Here is a 14,449-nt window from a genome sequence, read left to right on the forward strand (position 1 = left end):
TGGTATCTCACTGGATGTCTTTTTGTTGCTGGATGGCTGTGAAGAGTGACGTCTGGCATGTGAAAGGTACAAATGATAGAATAAAAAATTTAAATTATTTTATTTTTATTTTTTATAATTTTTTATAAAATTACAGAAACATCTTTCTAAATTTAAATTTTTACGTTGAAAATCTTAAAATTTTAGAAAGCACCAATTAACTATTAGAACTTCAAATTTATGGGCAATCTTCAATATAAAATATTATCACATAAAAATTATTTGATAATTAAATTTTTATAAAATTTTAAAATTTATCTTCCCACTAACTTATTGAGAGATTCTTACTTTTGCATGAATTGATAGGAAGAAAAATCATGATTATATGGACGGAGCATTTTGTGATTTGTGCAAATGGATGAATAATAAAAGATGGAGTATTTTGAGATCTATACACATAGGTGCATGACAAATAATGAAGGACTCTAGAATTTATATCATAGATAAATGATGGAGGATGGAGTACTTTGAAATGTGTGCAAATGGATATATGATAAAGGATGGAGTGCTTGAGATTTGTGTAGTGGATGGATTACAGAAAATAAAACATTTTGAGAGTTGGTAGATAGATGGGTGATAGAGGATGGAGTACTTTAAGATCTATACAAGTAGATGGATGATAGAGATAAAATGCTTTGAAATACGTGCAGATTGATAGATAATAAAAGATGGAGTATTTTGAAATCTATGCAGATAGATGAATGACAAGGGATCGAGTACTTTAAAATCTTTGCAAGCGTATAAATTATAGAGAATATAATGCTTTGAGATATGTATGGATAGATGGATGATAGAGGATGAAGTACTTTAAGATCTATACAACTGGATGGATGATAGAGGATGGAGTACTTTGTAACCTATATAGGCAAATGAATGATAGAATATAAAGTGCTCTAAGATCTATACAGATGGATGGATGATAAAGAATAGTACTTTGAGATCTATGCTATGGATGAATGATGGAGAATAGAGTTTTTTGAGATTTATGCAGCTAGATGGATGATAAAAAATGGAACACTTTGTGATTTGTGTAAAAGGATGAATGATAGATGTGGAGCACCTTGAGATTGTGCAAGCAGATTAATGATAGTAGGTGGATGGAGTGCTTTAAGATATTTGCAGATAGATGGATGATAAAGAATAAAGTTCTTTGGAGTCTATATAGATGGATGAATAATAGAAGATGAAGTACTTTAAGATCTATTCAAATGGATAAATGATACATGTTGGTACACTTTGAGATCACATAAAATTTACGGTCCAATCTTTATGGACCAATTATAGTTTTATCATTTTTCTCATTTTATTATTAGATATATAGCTTGCTTATATTTCAACCAAAATAAAGTTTTGATGGTGAATTGAAACTTTTTAAATTTCGAAGGTCTAACTGGCCCAAACTTAAGGGATGCTTCTATAATTTTATTAAATTTTTATCTATTATAGAAAATCTATAAAATGATTAGTTAGCTTTTGAAAAACTTGTGCTGGATTTAAAAAGAAGTAGAGACGTGGATGGTTGTATAGCTACATTGGCTTGGCATTTAGACCTAGTTTCAAAAATGCATATTTAAATTTTAAAATTAAAATTTTTGGTGAATTAGAACTACATTAACAATTAAATCTTACTTCCAGTGGATTCTTTTTTTAAAAAATAATTTAAAAAATTAATAAAGTTAATAGCTCAATGCCCTTGGGAAAAGAATAAAAAGATAGCTGAAATTTTTAACCGAGTACCTTAGGGATAGTTAGATTTTAAATCTCGTGTCGTCTCAAGTTTAGTAATTATCTCCATCTCTTCTTTTCTCTTTTTTTTTTCTTTCTTCTCTTATGTTTTTTCCTTCATTTTTTTTCAATTATTTTTATTATTTTTTTAATAAAAAAAAATCATTTTTCTTTCGTTCTTTCCTTTCTTCCAACTTTCTTTCTATTGTGAGTTCTCTCCTCCTTTCTTTACTTTCTTATTCTTTTTATCTTTTTCTTTCTTTTCTTCTCTCTTCATTCTTTTTCTTTTCTTTCTTTTTTTTTTTCTTCTCATTTTCTCTGTTTCTTTTTCCTCTCTTTGTTTTTCATGGACAGTTTTTTTTAAATAAAATCTTTGACTGGTTTTAGTGTTCCCTTCACCTCTGATCCCATTTTCTGGACGGCCCAGATACCTCCATCCATCGAGAATTAAAATCTTTATTTTTTTTATAAGAAAATCTTTATTTCATCCACTAGCTTTAGAACAGCTAGCAAATTAAAATTCTAGATGTGCAAGAATTTCTTTAGCTATAAACTTGAGTGATGATAGTCATTGTTAATCCTACAACCAAAATAGAAAGCATATACAGATTGCCATCTAAAACACATGCACCAACTGCCTCTTTTACCGTCATGCGACATCAACCTGCAGCCTCTGCATCTTATTTTACTCTGGCACCTGATATGATATGGGTAGTCAAACAATATGTACGTTAAAAGAAACTGTCATTTGACACGTGACTTCCTTATGTATATTTTCTTTTTTTTTTTGGTGGCAAACATTACCCAAAGACTTTATATATAGAAAATCGGGAATACAAAACACGTGTACCAATCTGTGATAACAAATATGATACAATCGACATCCAAAATATTCAAAAGAGCTGCAAAGTAGGCATTGGTACATGTCCCCAATACAACCAATAAACAAGTATCCAGCATGTAAACCAGACTTGGTAGTAATGTCCAATATAAAATATGATAAACTACAAAGTCAAAGTGATGTAGCCATTTGGATGGAGTGTTGCTTTGTTTCGCAGCCCAAAAATCCCACATCATGAGCAATAAGACTACATCTTTCCACTATCTGCAAGGATCAGTAATGTATGAAATTGAGTTTGTAGAAAGGCCTGAATGTAGCAATCTGGCATAGATCATTCTGAAACTACTTGTATAACTGTACATATTGCCTACGGTAGGACCTCTGATACATAAGATATGAAGATTAAAAGTCCACAGTATGGTATTGAGTAATAGGTGCCAAAAATTAAAGAACGATCTTGCCCAAACAAGTAGAGTATAAGTAAGTTCCTGCATATGATACTGAAGAACATCATGGCAAGTTGATAAAAGCATCCAGTGAATGCAGAAATCATGTGGCCATAACATGATAACAGAAACTAATGTAGACCTTCCAACACCAGCAGGATCCATATTTCATCTTTTTGAATAGATCCATAATGTACCCCATGAACATTGTTGATGAGCCATTGGCACCATAAGATGAACACAAAGAAACAAAAAGAAAATCTTTGTTCCATCTAAACATCGGTCAAGAAGTAGGTCATAGTCAAATGGTCCAAGCATCCAAAAGTATTGACATATCCTACTTTTGAGTAAGTAATCAATAATGGCATTAGAACAAATTGATTGGGTCATCGTCATGTACTAGTCCCTGCCCATAAATATGGAATATAAAGGAAGATCATACTAGCATTGGGCATATGTATATGAGACACCAATATGATATCAAACCCCACCAAAATCTGTGTGCCAGTCATATAATGAATCGCTTGAATGAATAGCCATATAGTGGACTAACGCAAGAAACAAGAATACACTCCACAATGGTTAAAAGGCCAGCATGGAAATAAATAAAACTGAATGAAATTCTTCATTAAGGGGTGATATATGGACCCAGTCCCACTCTATTAGACGGTAAAATAGCATTGAGTTGGGGAGGTATAAAGCTATCCACAAAGAGGCTATAGTCCCCTTCTAATACTTTTTTTGCCACATAATTGGCTGCTCTATTTCCTTCTGGAAAAGTGTGTAAAACCTTCTAATTTAGACTATTTGTTAGTTATTATGAAGATCAGCTAATAAGAAATATTGATGAATAATAAGAGAACTTAGAGATTTCAGCCAGTAAACAACAGTAGCTGAATGTCCTTTCAAATATATCAGAAATTTGAGAAACTCCAAAAGAGCAACATATAGACCTAGCCAAGCAGCAGCAAGCTCAGCGTAAGGCATAGTGAGTTTATGCAACAATTCCTCTTCCGTATCAGAAGAGTCCCGTATTATAACACTGACTGAAACCTTAGACTGAGCCACCACCGTATCAAAATTAATCTTGATACTCCAATGGGAGGGGGCAGCCAAGAGAGCAAGGAATAAGGAGATAATGTATGGAAAGACTCCCCCAGTGCCATGATGGAACCATAGAAGGGTTTGATTCAACAGATAATGTAATATCTAACAAAACTTTGTGCACAAGTTTGTAAGAAGATGACCTTGCTTGCTGAAAAATTCGGTACTTCCTCTGCCGTCCAATCCTGATTGAGAAAAGGAGAAGTAGAGGCACAGTAAGGATGGTTGCAAGAAGAAACATGGAGTGCAACTTCTGAGTTTTTAAGACAGCAGAAACCCGAGGGAAACTTCTGAAAAGTATAAGACAACAGCATCAAAAATAATGCAAAAAAGCATCATGGGTCTGAGTAGATAGCAGCAATGTCAGGAACCATGCCAGTATCATCACAGTCTTATGAGCAAGAAGTGAAGCCGGATCACAGAGAAAAGAGAAACCATGAATCACATATCATTCTAATAAATAAGAGGTAACTCATCATTTCCAGCAAGAAAAAAGGCAGCTTGAGCTCACCATAAAACAAAAACAGGAACAAAAATTAAATTGATCTCCAACATCCCTTGGTTTTATGCCAGAATTTAGCAAAAGCACCCGGCCTCCTTATGGCCACAGAGAGGACCAATCATTGCACAATGAGAGAGCCTTATGAGCAACAGAGGCAGCAGAAGAGAACTTCTTCAAGAAAATGCGAGAATTCCTTTCAATCCAACAGCTCCATATAACCGCCGCAATAAGCATTAGAACCGGGCCATGCAACTTTTGAAAATTCCGGATTCTCTAGGTGGAGGTCAAGAAGATTATTCGGCTTAGGAAGAGTGCTAGTATCCTCATTCGTGAGACACTTATACGTTGTTTTAGGTCACTGATGCCCTGCTGGTTTATAAGAATGAGATGCACTTCTGTTGAGAGAACTGAATCTGAAGTGTACATTACATTCCACATTTGCATACCGGGAGCACCCATATATATAATTCTCTCTTCAAAGGGGAACTTAATATAAAATTTAGTGTAAACGCTGGATGTGATGACCATGGCACCCTCTATTTTGATTGGTGGGCTTATGTCTGGATCTTGATCGTTTAATTGCTTGGGTCACGGTTCCTTGTCAAGGCTCCAGAATGCATCTTACCATCCAATTAACTTTGAGTCCTAACCAGATATTATTGTCTGTTCCAGCTGCATCAATGATAATACAACTGTAATGATACATGTAGTTCGAATGTTTTGTTAGAAATCTTAGTAAGTGCTGTTTTCAGACAAAGAATCAAAGTTATTCATTGCCAGCTTATTTAAGGATCATAAGAATTCTGATAATCAGGTTCGGTTAGGTGGACCAATTGAGCTGAGAGATAAAAGGACCACACTATCCAATTGCACCCATATACTTTGGCAGAATCCGGGGGGCTGTGAAGGGAATCCAGCCTTCGATTTTGCAACAGTAGGTGTTTGGCTGTACAAAGAAATTTTCTTAACATTCCAGAATCATTAAATTTACTTTGTACAGAATATTTTGAATCCACAATTTCTTCTTAATCATCAGACATCAGTTTTAAGCCTTTCTTTTTACCTGCTTAAAAAACATCTTGATTTTTAGAAATCAAAAAGATTGAACCAAAATAAATGTAAATCGATCATGAGGTTATGCCATCTCCAAAATTCCACTTCAATATATATTCATTCACGACAAAGCTGCATCGGAGCCAAACAAAACTTCTCCCAAGATTTTTGTAGTCCATCTCGTCTCTCATCCTCACAAGAGAGAGAGAGAGTACGCAACAGTGCCTTGATTAAACTACTGATGGGTTATTCGATGTGGAAATCTCCTTGTACTCTTCTTCCTCCATGGTGTCGCTTATGCTCCTCCCCCTGGTCTCCGGCAAGCAAGCCGCAAACAGCCCGCAACTGCCTATCACCAGCCCAAACACTCCAAAAGACAAGAAACTCTTCTTCCTTCCTTCTACCACCAAGATGGGAGCAAACACTCCACCAAGCACAAGAGCCTGCCTCACCAGTGAGATCGCCGAGTTCCTGACACACGTAGGAAACAACTCAATGCTGTAAACCAGAGCTACATTCAATGCAGTGCAGGCGCTGAAGAAGGACACCACCTCCACTGCCATCTTTAAACCCTCAATCTTCATGAAGACACACAATTAGATGCTACACATCCCACTCAAGGTTGTGAGTATGAGCGATGAACTCCTCCGGTTAAAGTTCTCGATGCAAAAGAATGTGATGAGCGACGAGGGTAGCTCTGCTAACGCATTATATGTGACGCTCAAGTAGATATTGGATGTCAAATTTCCTACATTCAGCGGCATCCCATAGTAGACCATCCCGACGCCAAAGGCTACCGTCATGATCGCAATTAACCTCCGAAAAGCCCATCTCTTCTCCCAAAGAATCTTCATTGCGGTGAAGATGCCCACGTTCTCCACATCTTCCGGGGTTACTAGAGTGGAGAAGCTAGAAGTGATCACATTACCGTTGGACGCTGCGATGTTCTTCAATATGTGGACGGCCTCTTCTCTTCGCCCTCGTACGAGGAGCCACCTCGGAGATTCCTGGACAAGAAAATAAAGCAAAATGGAGTAGCAGAAAGAAGGAACCGAGGTCCACAGGTAGAGAGTCCTCCAAGATGACCCCCGATTAACATAGGCCACAGCGGGTAAAGATAAGAAGCCAAGCCCAAAACAAAAGAATCCGATGATGCTGACACCATCTCGCCATTTTTGGCTGACGATCTCCGTCGATAGCACGAGCGCGCAGGTGAGGACGGTGGCTCGTCCAAACCCGCAAACAAATCTCAGGGCCGAGTAGAGCCATATATTCGGTGATATGACGGTGAGAATTCCGGTGAGCGACATGGTGAGGCAGGAGAAGAAGAGCATTTTCTTGCGGCCGAGCAGCGAATCGGCGAGTGTTGCAAGCAAGAGTCCTCCGATGAGGCAGCCAATGAAGTAGGCGGATGCCGGCAAGCCGGCGAGGGCCGAGCCAGAGCACTCGAGGTTCCACTCGGATACTATGGAGGTGTGGTCGGGGAGGTCCCATGCCCATGAGCCCTTGGGGAGACCGCAGGGATTGCCCGCCGAGGAGCATGATGGGTCGTCGGGGCGAATACAATGCCACTTGGGCTCCGCATCAGTGAAGACATTGATGAAGGTCTGTTGGGCGTCGAAAACCCATGCGAGAGAAGCGAAGAATGCTTGGAAGAGTTGGGAGAAGCTGGTTCTGCCGACGTAGTGCTCGATGGCGTCGTCGAATGATGGTGATGCTGCCTTTGGATGCTGAGTTTCTGACGGAGTGTAAGGAGGGAGAAGGGGGGTGGAGTTGGCCATAGCTTTTATTTCAGGCTATTTTGGGGTGAGAGGGGGAGACGGGTTGAGGGCCCTTTAAAAAGAGGGATGAAATTTTGTTTATTTATTTATTTGGCTGTTTGGTTAGGGATGTATCCTGCACCAGAGCTGCCTCCTCTGAATGCAGTCAGATGAGTGAGTTGGATGTTGCTCTAACGAGATTCTTCTTATCATGAGTTAGTAATATATTTATTAAACAACGGCCGCCCAAAGTTAATGAATAGGCCAAACTTTTCTGCCATTTTAGGTAAGTTTTTTCTTTTGTTTGTAACAAATTCTTTCTGAATTGACTTCGGTTTTAAATGAAAATCTTATTGTATCGTTGTTTTTTTTTAAAAAAGAAAAACAATACAGCTGCCCTTCCAAACCAGCGCACGCGAACGTGGGAAGGACGTTCGGTGTGGCATCGGCGTCCGTATGGATAATGATGACCGAATACGATAAGAGTGGGTGGCACTGGATGTCTTTTTGTTGCTGGATGGCTGTGAAGAGGTGACGTCTGGCATGTGAACGGATGTGAAAGGTACAGATGGTAGAATAAATATTAAATTATTTTATTTTAAATTTTATGAATTTTTTAATAAAATTACAAAAATATCTTTCTAAATTTAGATTATTTGCGCTGAAGTCCCAAAACGAAGCATCAATTAGCTCTTAAAATTTTAAATTCGTTGCCGGTCTTCATTATAAAATATTATCATAAAAAATTATTTGACAAATAAAGTTTCATAAAATTTTATAACTCATCTTCCTACTAACTTAGTAAGAGATTATTACTCTGACATGAATTGAAAAGAAAGTGAATGAGGATGATGTGCACGAAGTATTTTTATGATCTATACAAGTGGATAAATAATAAGGGATAGAATATTTTGAAATCTATGCAAGTAGATAGATGATAAACAATAAAAGACTCTCAAATTTATATCGTAGATGAATGATGGAGGATGGAGTGCTTTGAGATACATACAAGTGGATATATGATAAAGGATGGAGTGCTTGAGATTTGTGCAGTGAATAGATAGCAGAAGATAGAACACTTTGAGAGTTAGTAGACAGATGAGTGACAGAGAATGGAGCGTTTTGAAATCTGTATAAGTAGATGGGTGATAGAGGATAAAATGCTCTAAAATTCGTATAGATGGATAGATGATAAGGATGGAGTATTTTGAAATCTATGCATATAGATGAATGATAAGGGATCGAGACTTTAAAATTTTTGCAAATGTATGAATGATAGAGGATATAATGCTTTGAGATATGTATAGATTGATGGATGATAGAGAACGAAGCGCTTTGAAATTTATGTAGCTGGATGGATGATAGAAGTCAAATGCTTTGTGACCTATACAGACGAATGAATGATAGAGGATAAAGTGCTCTAAAATTTATTTAGACGAAAAGATAATAAAGAATAGTACTTTAAGATCTGTGTATATAGATGGATGATAGAGATTTATACAGATAGATGGATGATAGAGGATGTAACATTTTATGATTTGTGTAGATAGGTAAATGATAGATGTGGAGCACCTTGAGATTGCGCAAGTAGATTAATAATACTAGGTGGAGCATTTTGAGATCTATATAGATAGATAAATAATAGAGAATGGAGTGCTTTGAGATCTTTATATGTAAATAGATGATAAAGGATGGAGCTTTTTGAAGTTTATGTAAATGGATGAATAACGGAGGATGAAGTACTTGAAGATCTATTCAGATAGATAAATGATATAGATTGGTACATTTTGAGATTACATAAAATTTACAATTCGGTCTTTATGAACCAATCATAGTTTTATCATTTTTCTCATTTTGTTACTAGATAGACAGCTTGCCTATATTTCAACCAAAATGAAGTTTTGATGGTGAATTGAAAGTTTTTAAATTTCGGAGGTCTAATTGTAACTCGCCGAAACTTAAGGGGCGCTTCCATAATTTTATCAAATTTTTATCTATTATAAAAAATCTATCAAATAATTAGTTAGCTTTTGAAAAACTTGTGCTGGATTTACAAAGAGGTAGAAATGTGCAAGGTTGTATTGCTACATTGGCTGAGCATTTAGATCTAGTTTCAAACATGCATATTTAAATTCTAATATTAAAAATTTTAATAAATTAAAACTATATAAAAAATAAAATTATATTTCTAGTAGATTTTTTAAAAAGTTATTTTAAAAAAATTAATAAAGCTAATAGCTCCATACCGTTGGGAAAAGAATAAAAATATAGCTGAAATTTTTTAAACGAGCACCTTAGGGGCAGATAGATTTTAAATCTTGTGATGCCTTAACTTTAGTGGTTATCTCCATTGCTTCTTTTCTTCTTTTTTTTTCATTTCTTTCATTTATTTTTATTCTTTTTTTTTTTTTGATACAAAAAAAAAAATTCTTCTTCTTTCATTCTTTTTCTTCCTTCTAACTTCCTTTCTTCTCTCCTTCTTTCTTTATTTCCTTATTCCTTTTGTTCTTTTTCCTTTACTTTATCTTCCCTCTTCAGTCCTTTTTCTTTTCGTTCTTTTTTTTTTCCTTCTCATCCCTTTTTTTTCTTTTTCCTCTTTTTGTTCCTCTCGGACAGTTTTTTTTTTTTTAAAATGAAATCTTGGACTGGTTTTAGCGTCCCCTTCACTTCCGGTCTCGTTTTCTGGACGGCGCAGATACCTCTATCCGTCGGGAATTAAAATCTTTATTTCATCTGCTAGCTTTAGTACAGCAAATTAAAATTCTAGATGTGCAAGAATTTCTTCAGCTATAAACCGGACGCATGATAGTCATTGTTACTCCATCAGCCAAAACAGATAACATATGCAGATTACCATCTAAAACACATGCACCAACAGCCTCTTTTAGTGTCATACGGCATCAACCAGCCTTTGGATCTTATTTTACTCTGGCACCTGATATGATATGGGTGGTCAAACAATAGGTACGTTAAAAGAAGCTGCCATTTGACACGTGACTTCTTTATGTATATTTTTTTATTTTTTTTGGTAAACATTTCCCAAAGGCTTAATATATAAGAAGTCTGTGGTACAAAACTCATGTACCAATCTGTGATAACAAATATGAGCTACAGATCATGCATTGGTACATGTCGCATATAAACCAGACTTAGTTCTAATGTCCAATATAAAATATGAGAAACTATAAAGTCAAAGTGATGTAGGCATTTCGATGGAGTATTGCTTTGTTTCGCAGCCAAAAGATCCCACATCATGAGCAATAAGACTACATCTTCCCACCATCTGCAAGGATCAGTAATGTATGAAATTGAGTTTGTAGAAAGGCCTAAATGTAGCAATCTGGCATAGATCATTCTAAAACAACTTGTATAATTGTACATATTGCCTACAACAGGACCTCTGATACATAAGATAGGAAGATTAAAAAGCCCACAGTATAGTATTGAGTAATAGGTGCCAAAAATTAAAGAATGATCTTGCCCAAACAAGTAGAATATAAGTAAGTTCCTGAATATGATACTGAAGAACGTCATAGCAAGTTGATAAAAACATCCAGTGAATGCAAAAACCATGTAGCCATAACATAATAATAGAAACTAATGTAGACCCTTCAACACCAGCAGGATCCCTATTCCATCTTTTTGAATAGATCCATAATGTACCCCATTAACATTGTTGATGAGCCATTGGCACTATAAGATGAACATAAAGAAACAAACAAGAGAACCCCTATTCCATCCGGTAATTAGATAAACACCGACCAAGAAGTAGGTCATAATCAAATGGTCCAAGCATCCAAAAGCATTGACATATCCTACTTTTAAGTAATCAGTGATGGCGTTAGAACAAATTGATCGGGTCATCATCATGTACTAGGCCTTGCCCATAAATATGGAATATAAAGGAAGATCACACCAGCGTGCATTGGGCATATGTATATGAGACACTAATATGATTCCAAACCCCACCAAAATTTGTGTGCCAATCGTCATAAATAGCTTGAATGAACAGTCATATAGTGGACTAAAGCAAGAAACAAGAATACACTCCACAGTGGTTAAGAGGCTAGCATGGAAATAAACAAAATTGAATGAAATTCTTCATTAAGGGGTGACATATGTGCCTAGTTCCACTCTATTAGACTGTAAAATAGCACTAAGTTGGGAAGGTATAAAACTATCCACAAAGAGGCTGTAGTCCCCTTCCAATACCTTTTTTGCTACATAATCAACTGCTCTATTTCCTTCCCCATAAGTGTAGAAAGCTTTCCAATTTGAATTATTTGTTAGCCACTATGAAGATCAACTAATAAGAAATATTGATGAATAATAAGAGAACCTAAAGATTTTAGCCAGTAAATAGCAGTAGCCGAATCTCCTTCCAAATATATCAGAAATTTGAGAAACTCTACAAGAGCAACATACAAACCCAGCCAAAAAGTAGCAAGTTCAACGTAAGGCACAGTGAGTTTATGTAACAATTTCTCTTCCACATGTAATAGATTGCCAAATTAATCTTTTATTATAACACCGACTGAAACCTTAGACTGAGCCACCATGGCATCAAAATTAATCTTGATAGTTTCAATGGGAGTGGGTAGCTAAGAGACTAAGGAATGAAGAGATAATGCATAGAAAGACTACTCCAATGCCACGATGGAACCTACAAGAATTTGATTCAACAAAAAATGTAACATTTAACAAAACTTTGTGCACAAGTTGGTAATTAGATGATCTAGTTTGCTAAAAAATTTGGTCATTCCGAACTAACCAAATTTGACAAACAAGGCTAGCAGATATTACTTTCTTTTCGAAATTTACCTGGCCACTAGAAACAAAATCAATTAGTACCGGCAAATCCTTTAGGAGAAACCTCTACCTGAAAACATACTGAAGCATCCCCCAATATTGTGTAGCAAAGGAACAGGACATTATAAAATATAAACATCACGAAAAAAATTTCTCTTCTAGATATGGTAAACTTCTATATTCAAGAAAAATTATTAGATAAGCCATCCCATGCAGAAGGATAAAGAAGTGAATAAATATTAGAAAAAAAAGATTCGGGACTATCCATATATGCTCGAACAAAGCTAATAAGCCCAATTTCCTCTTGACAAAAGAATGCCTTTAATTTGGGTGATCATTTCAGCCGAAAATAAGGAAGCTAAAATGGATATATCCCACTGCCTATTTGAAGTAATAAGGCTTTGAACCATTATTAATGAGTTGCGTTATTAACATTAATAAAAGTAGGCCATTTACAAATACGAATTGTAGATAACCAAAGGTCACGAAACATATTAACAGCTTCTCTAGTACTTTTTAACCATATAAAATATGGCTGAACCAGGCTCCAACCTTTTATATTTTAAATCAAATTGTATAACAATGTTAGGGTTTATGATAGTTATTCCAGCTATCCTCAGAGTGATATTTGGTAGAAATTAGCATTCCCCATAGGGATTGTGAATGAATAACAACTTGGATAGCCAGCTTGCAAAGGGATGTAGAGTGCTGAGCCTCCAAGGTATCTAATCCAAATCCACTTTGTTCTCTTGGCATACAAGCCATAGACTAAGCAATAGGATGAAAAGCCTCACTATTAAAAGAGTGTCCCCATAGAAAAGCTCGAAAATCTCCCTCTAATTTGAAAATAACAGAGGCTGGTACCAAGGTTGAAGATAGAGAATAAATAAAAATCGAAGATAATATAGATTATAGAAGGGTTGCTCTACCAGCTAGTGATAGAGCCTTTTTACTTTTAAGTCGTACACGGTAAACAAACTATCTCCCTCAAAGCACTGGAGTTAAAAGGATGTAAAGCCTTCCTAGAAATAGGCACACCTAAGTATTTTCGAATACCAGCTTTCTCTTATATATGAAATTGATTACGAATTTGGTGTCTCACTTTAGGAGAGGTGCTCGGATTAAACATGATTTGAGATTTTTGCACATTGATAACTTATCCGGAGAAAGAGCAATAAGCAATAGCCTTACTAACAAGCAAGTAATCATCAGTAAAAATAAATATAAAATTAACAGCTCTCTACCACTTACCTAATAGATCCTGAGAAGACGATGCTAAACTGCAAATGAAGAAATCAAGAAAAGACCTGAGCAAAAAAAAAAAGTTTTCTGGATGAGACTTTTCAGATCTCATATACGGCAAGAATGAGGCAAGGGGTTTTTCTTTTTTTTTTTTAACTCATGGAAGTAGAAAATCATATTAAAAGAATTGGCCAGAGAGGGGTTTATAACCATAGCAAAGAAGCAAAAAAACTAGGAAAATACAATAAATTGAGGCAGAACTAGAGGCCCGGCAAACATGTGCGCCCACATCAAACTGCCTTTGTAGCAACATTCGCAAGACGAAATCAATGGGCTCCTCCAGCAATGGCCCTGACACCTCACGATAACAATAAAGGATGGACTAACACCGAACCTTCTTTGTGCCTTGTCCGTTGTCGCCGCATGTCCAGATCGATGGAAAAGCAAACTTGGCTCGCACACCGAAATCTTCTTACGATCCAAAATCGTCCAAAAATAATAATCGGACGTGACGCAATTCCTGATATGATGGATAGGATGGATTTCTGATCGCCAATGACAATATGTTTTGGTCTAAGTGGAATATTTCATGGAGGTATTTAGTTAAGGAAGCTTTTTCCCAAAATATATTGATAGGCATTTCATGATGTCCAATCTATTATTGGATAGATATCTGATCAGGATACTATCTCTCAAAATTTTTTCGATATCATATATTATAGTAGAAAAAAAAAAAAAAATAGAAAATAATCAAATACGTGGATCAGTTAAAAAGAGCTCGTCTCTATGGGGCATACAAACTTTACTATGAAAAAAAAAATATTATAAGAGAAGATCTCATCTTCAATCCTCGTACATCCAATTTTTTCCTCACAAGAAGTTTTTCCTCATAAAAACTCTCTCTCTAAGAAGACCTCCCTGAACCCCT

The 14,449-nt window shown here is 35.9% G+C and overlaps 1 protein-coding gene and 1 long non-coding RNA gene across 2 annotated transcripts; both read right to left on the bottom strand.

The window, feature by feature from the left end:
- Positions 1–5,776: 5,776 nt before the first annotated feature.
- Positions 5,777–7,541, bottom strand: LOC105053057 (organic cation/carnitine transporter 2). Its single transcript, XM_010934078.4, is given in 1 exon segment — positions 5,777–7,541. A coding segment is annotated over 1 exon segment (1,551 nt). The 5' UTR covers positions 7,492–7,541; the 3' UTR covers positions 5,777–5,940.
- Positions 7,542–10,507: 2,966 nt separating this feature from the next.
- LOC140855464 (uncharacterized) lies at positions 10,508–13,964 on the bottom strand. Its single transcript, XR_012138389.1, has 3 exons — positions 13,765–13,964; positions 13,531–13,586; positions 10,508–10,753 (listed from the first exon to the last, which is right to left on the bottom strand). It is a non-coding gene; the product is annotated as an uncharacterized lncRNA (long non-coding RNA).
- Positions 13,965–14,449: the final 485 nt, after the last annotated feature.

The sequence above is a fragment of the Elaeis guineensis genome, chromosome 2, assembly GCF_000442705.2.
Source record: "Elaeis guineensis isolate ETL-2024a chromosome 2, EG11, whole genome shotgun sequence".
Taxonomy (NCBI): Eukaryota; Viridiplantae; Streptophyta; class Magnoliopsida; order Arecales; family Arecaceae; genus Elaeis; species Elaeis guineensis.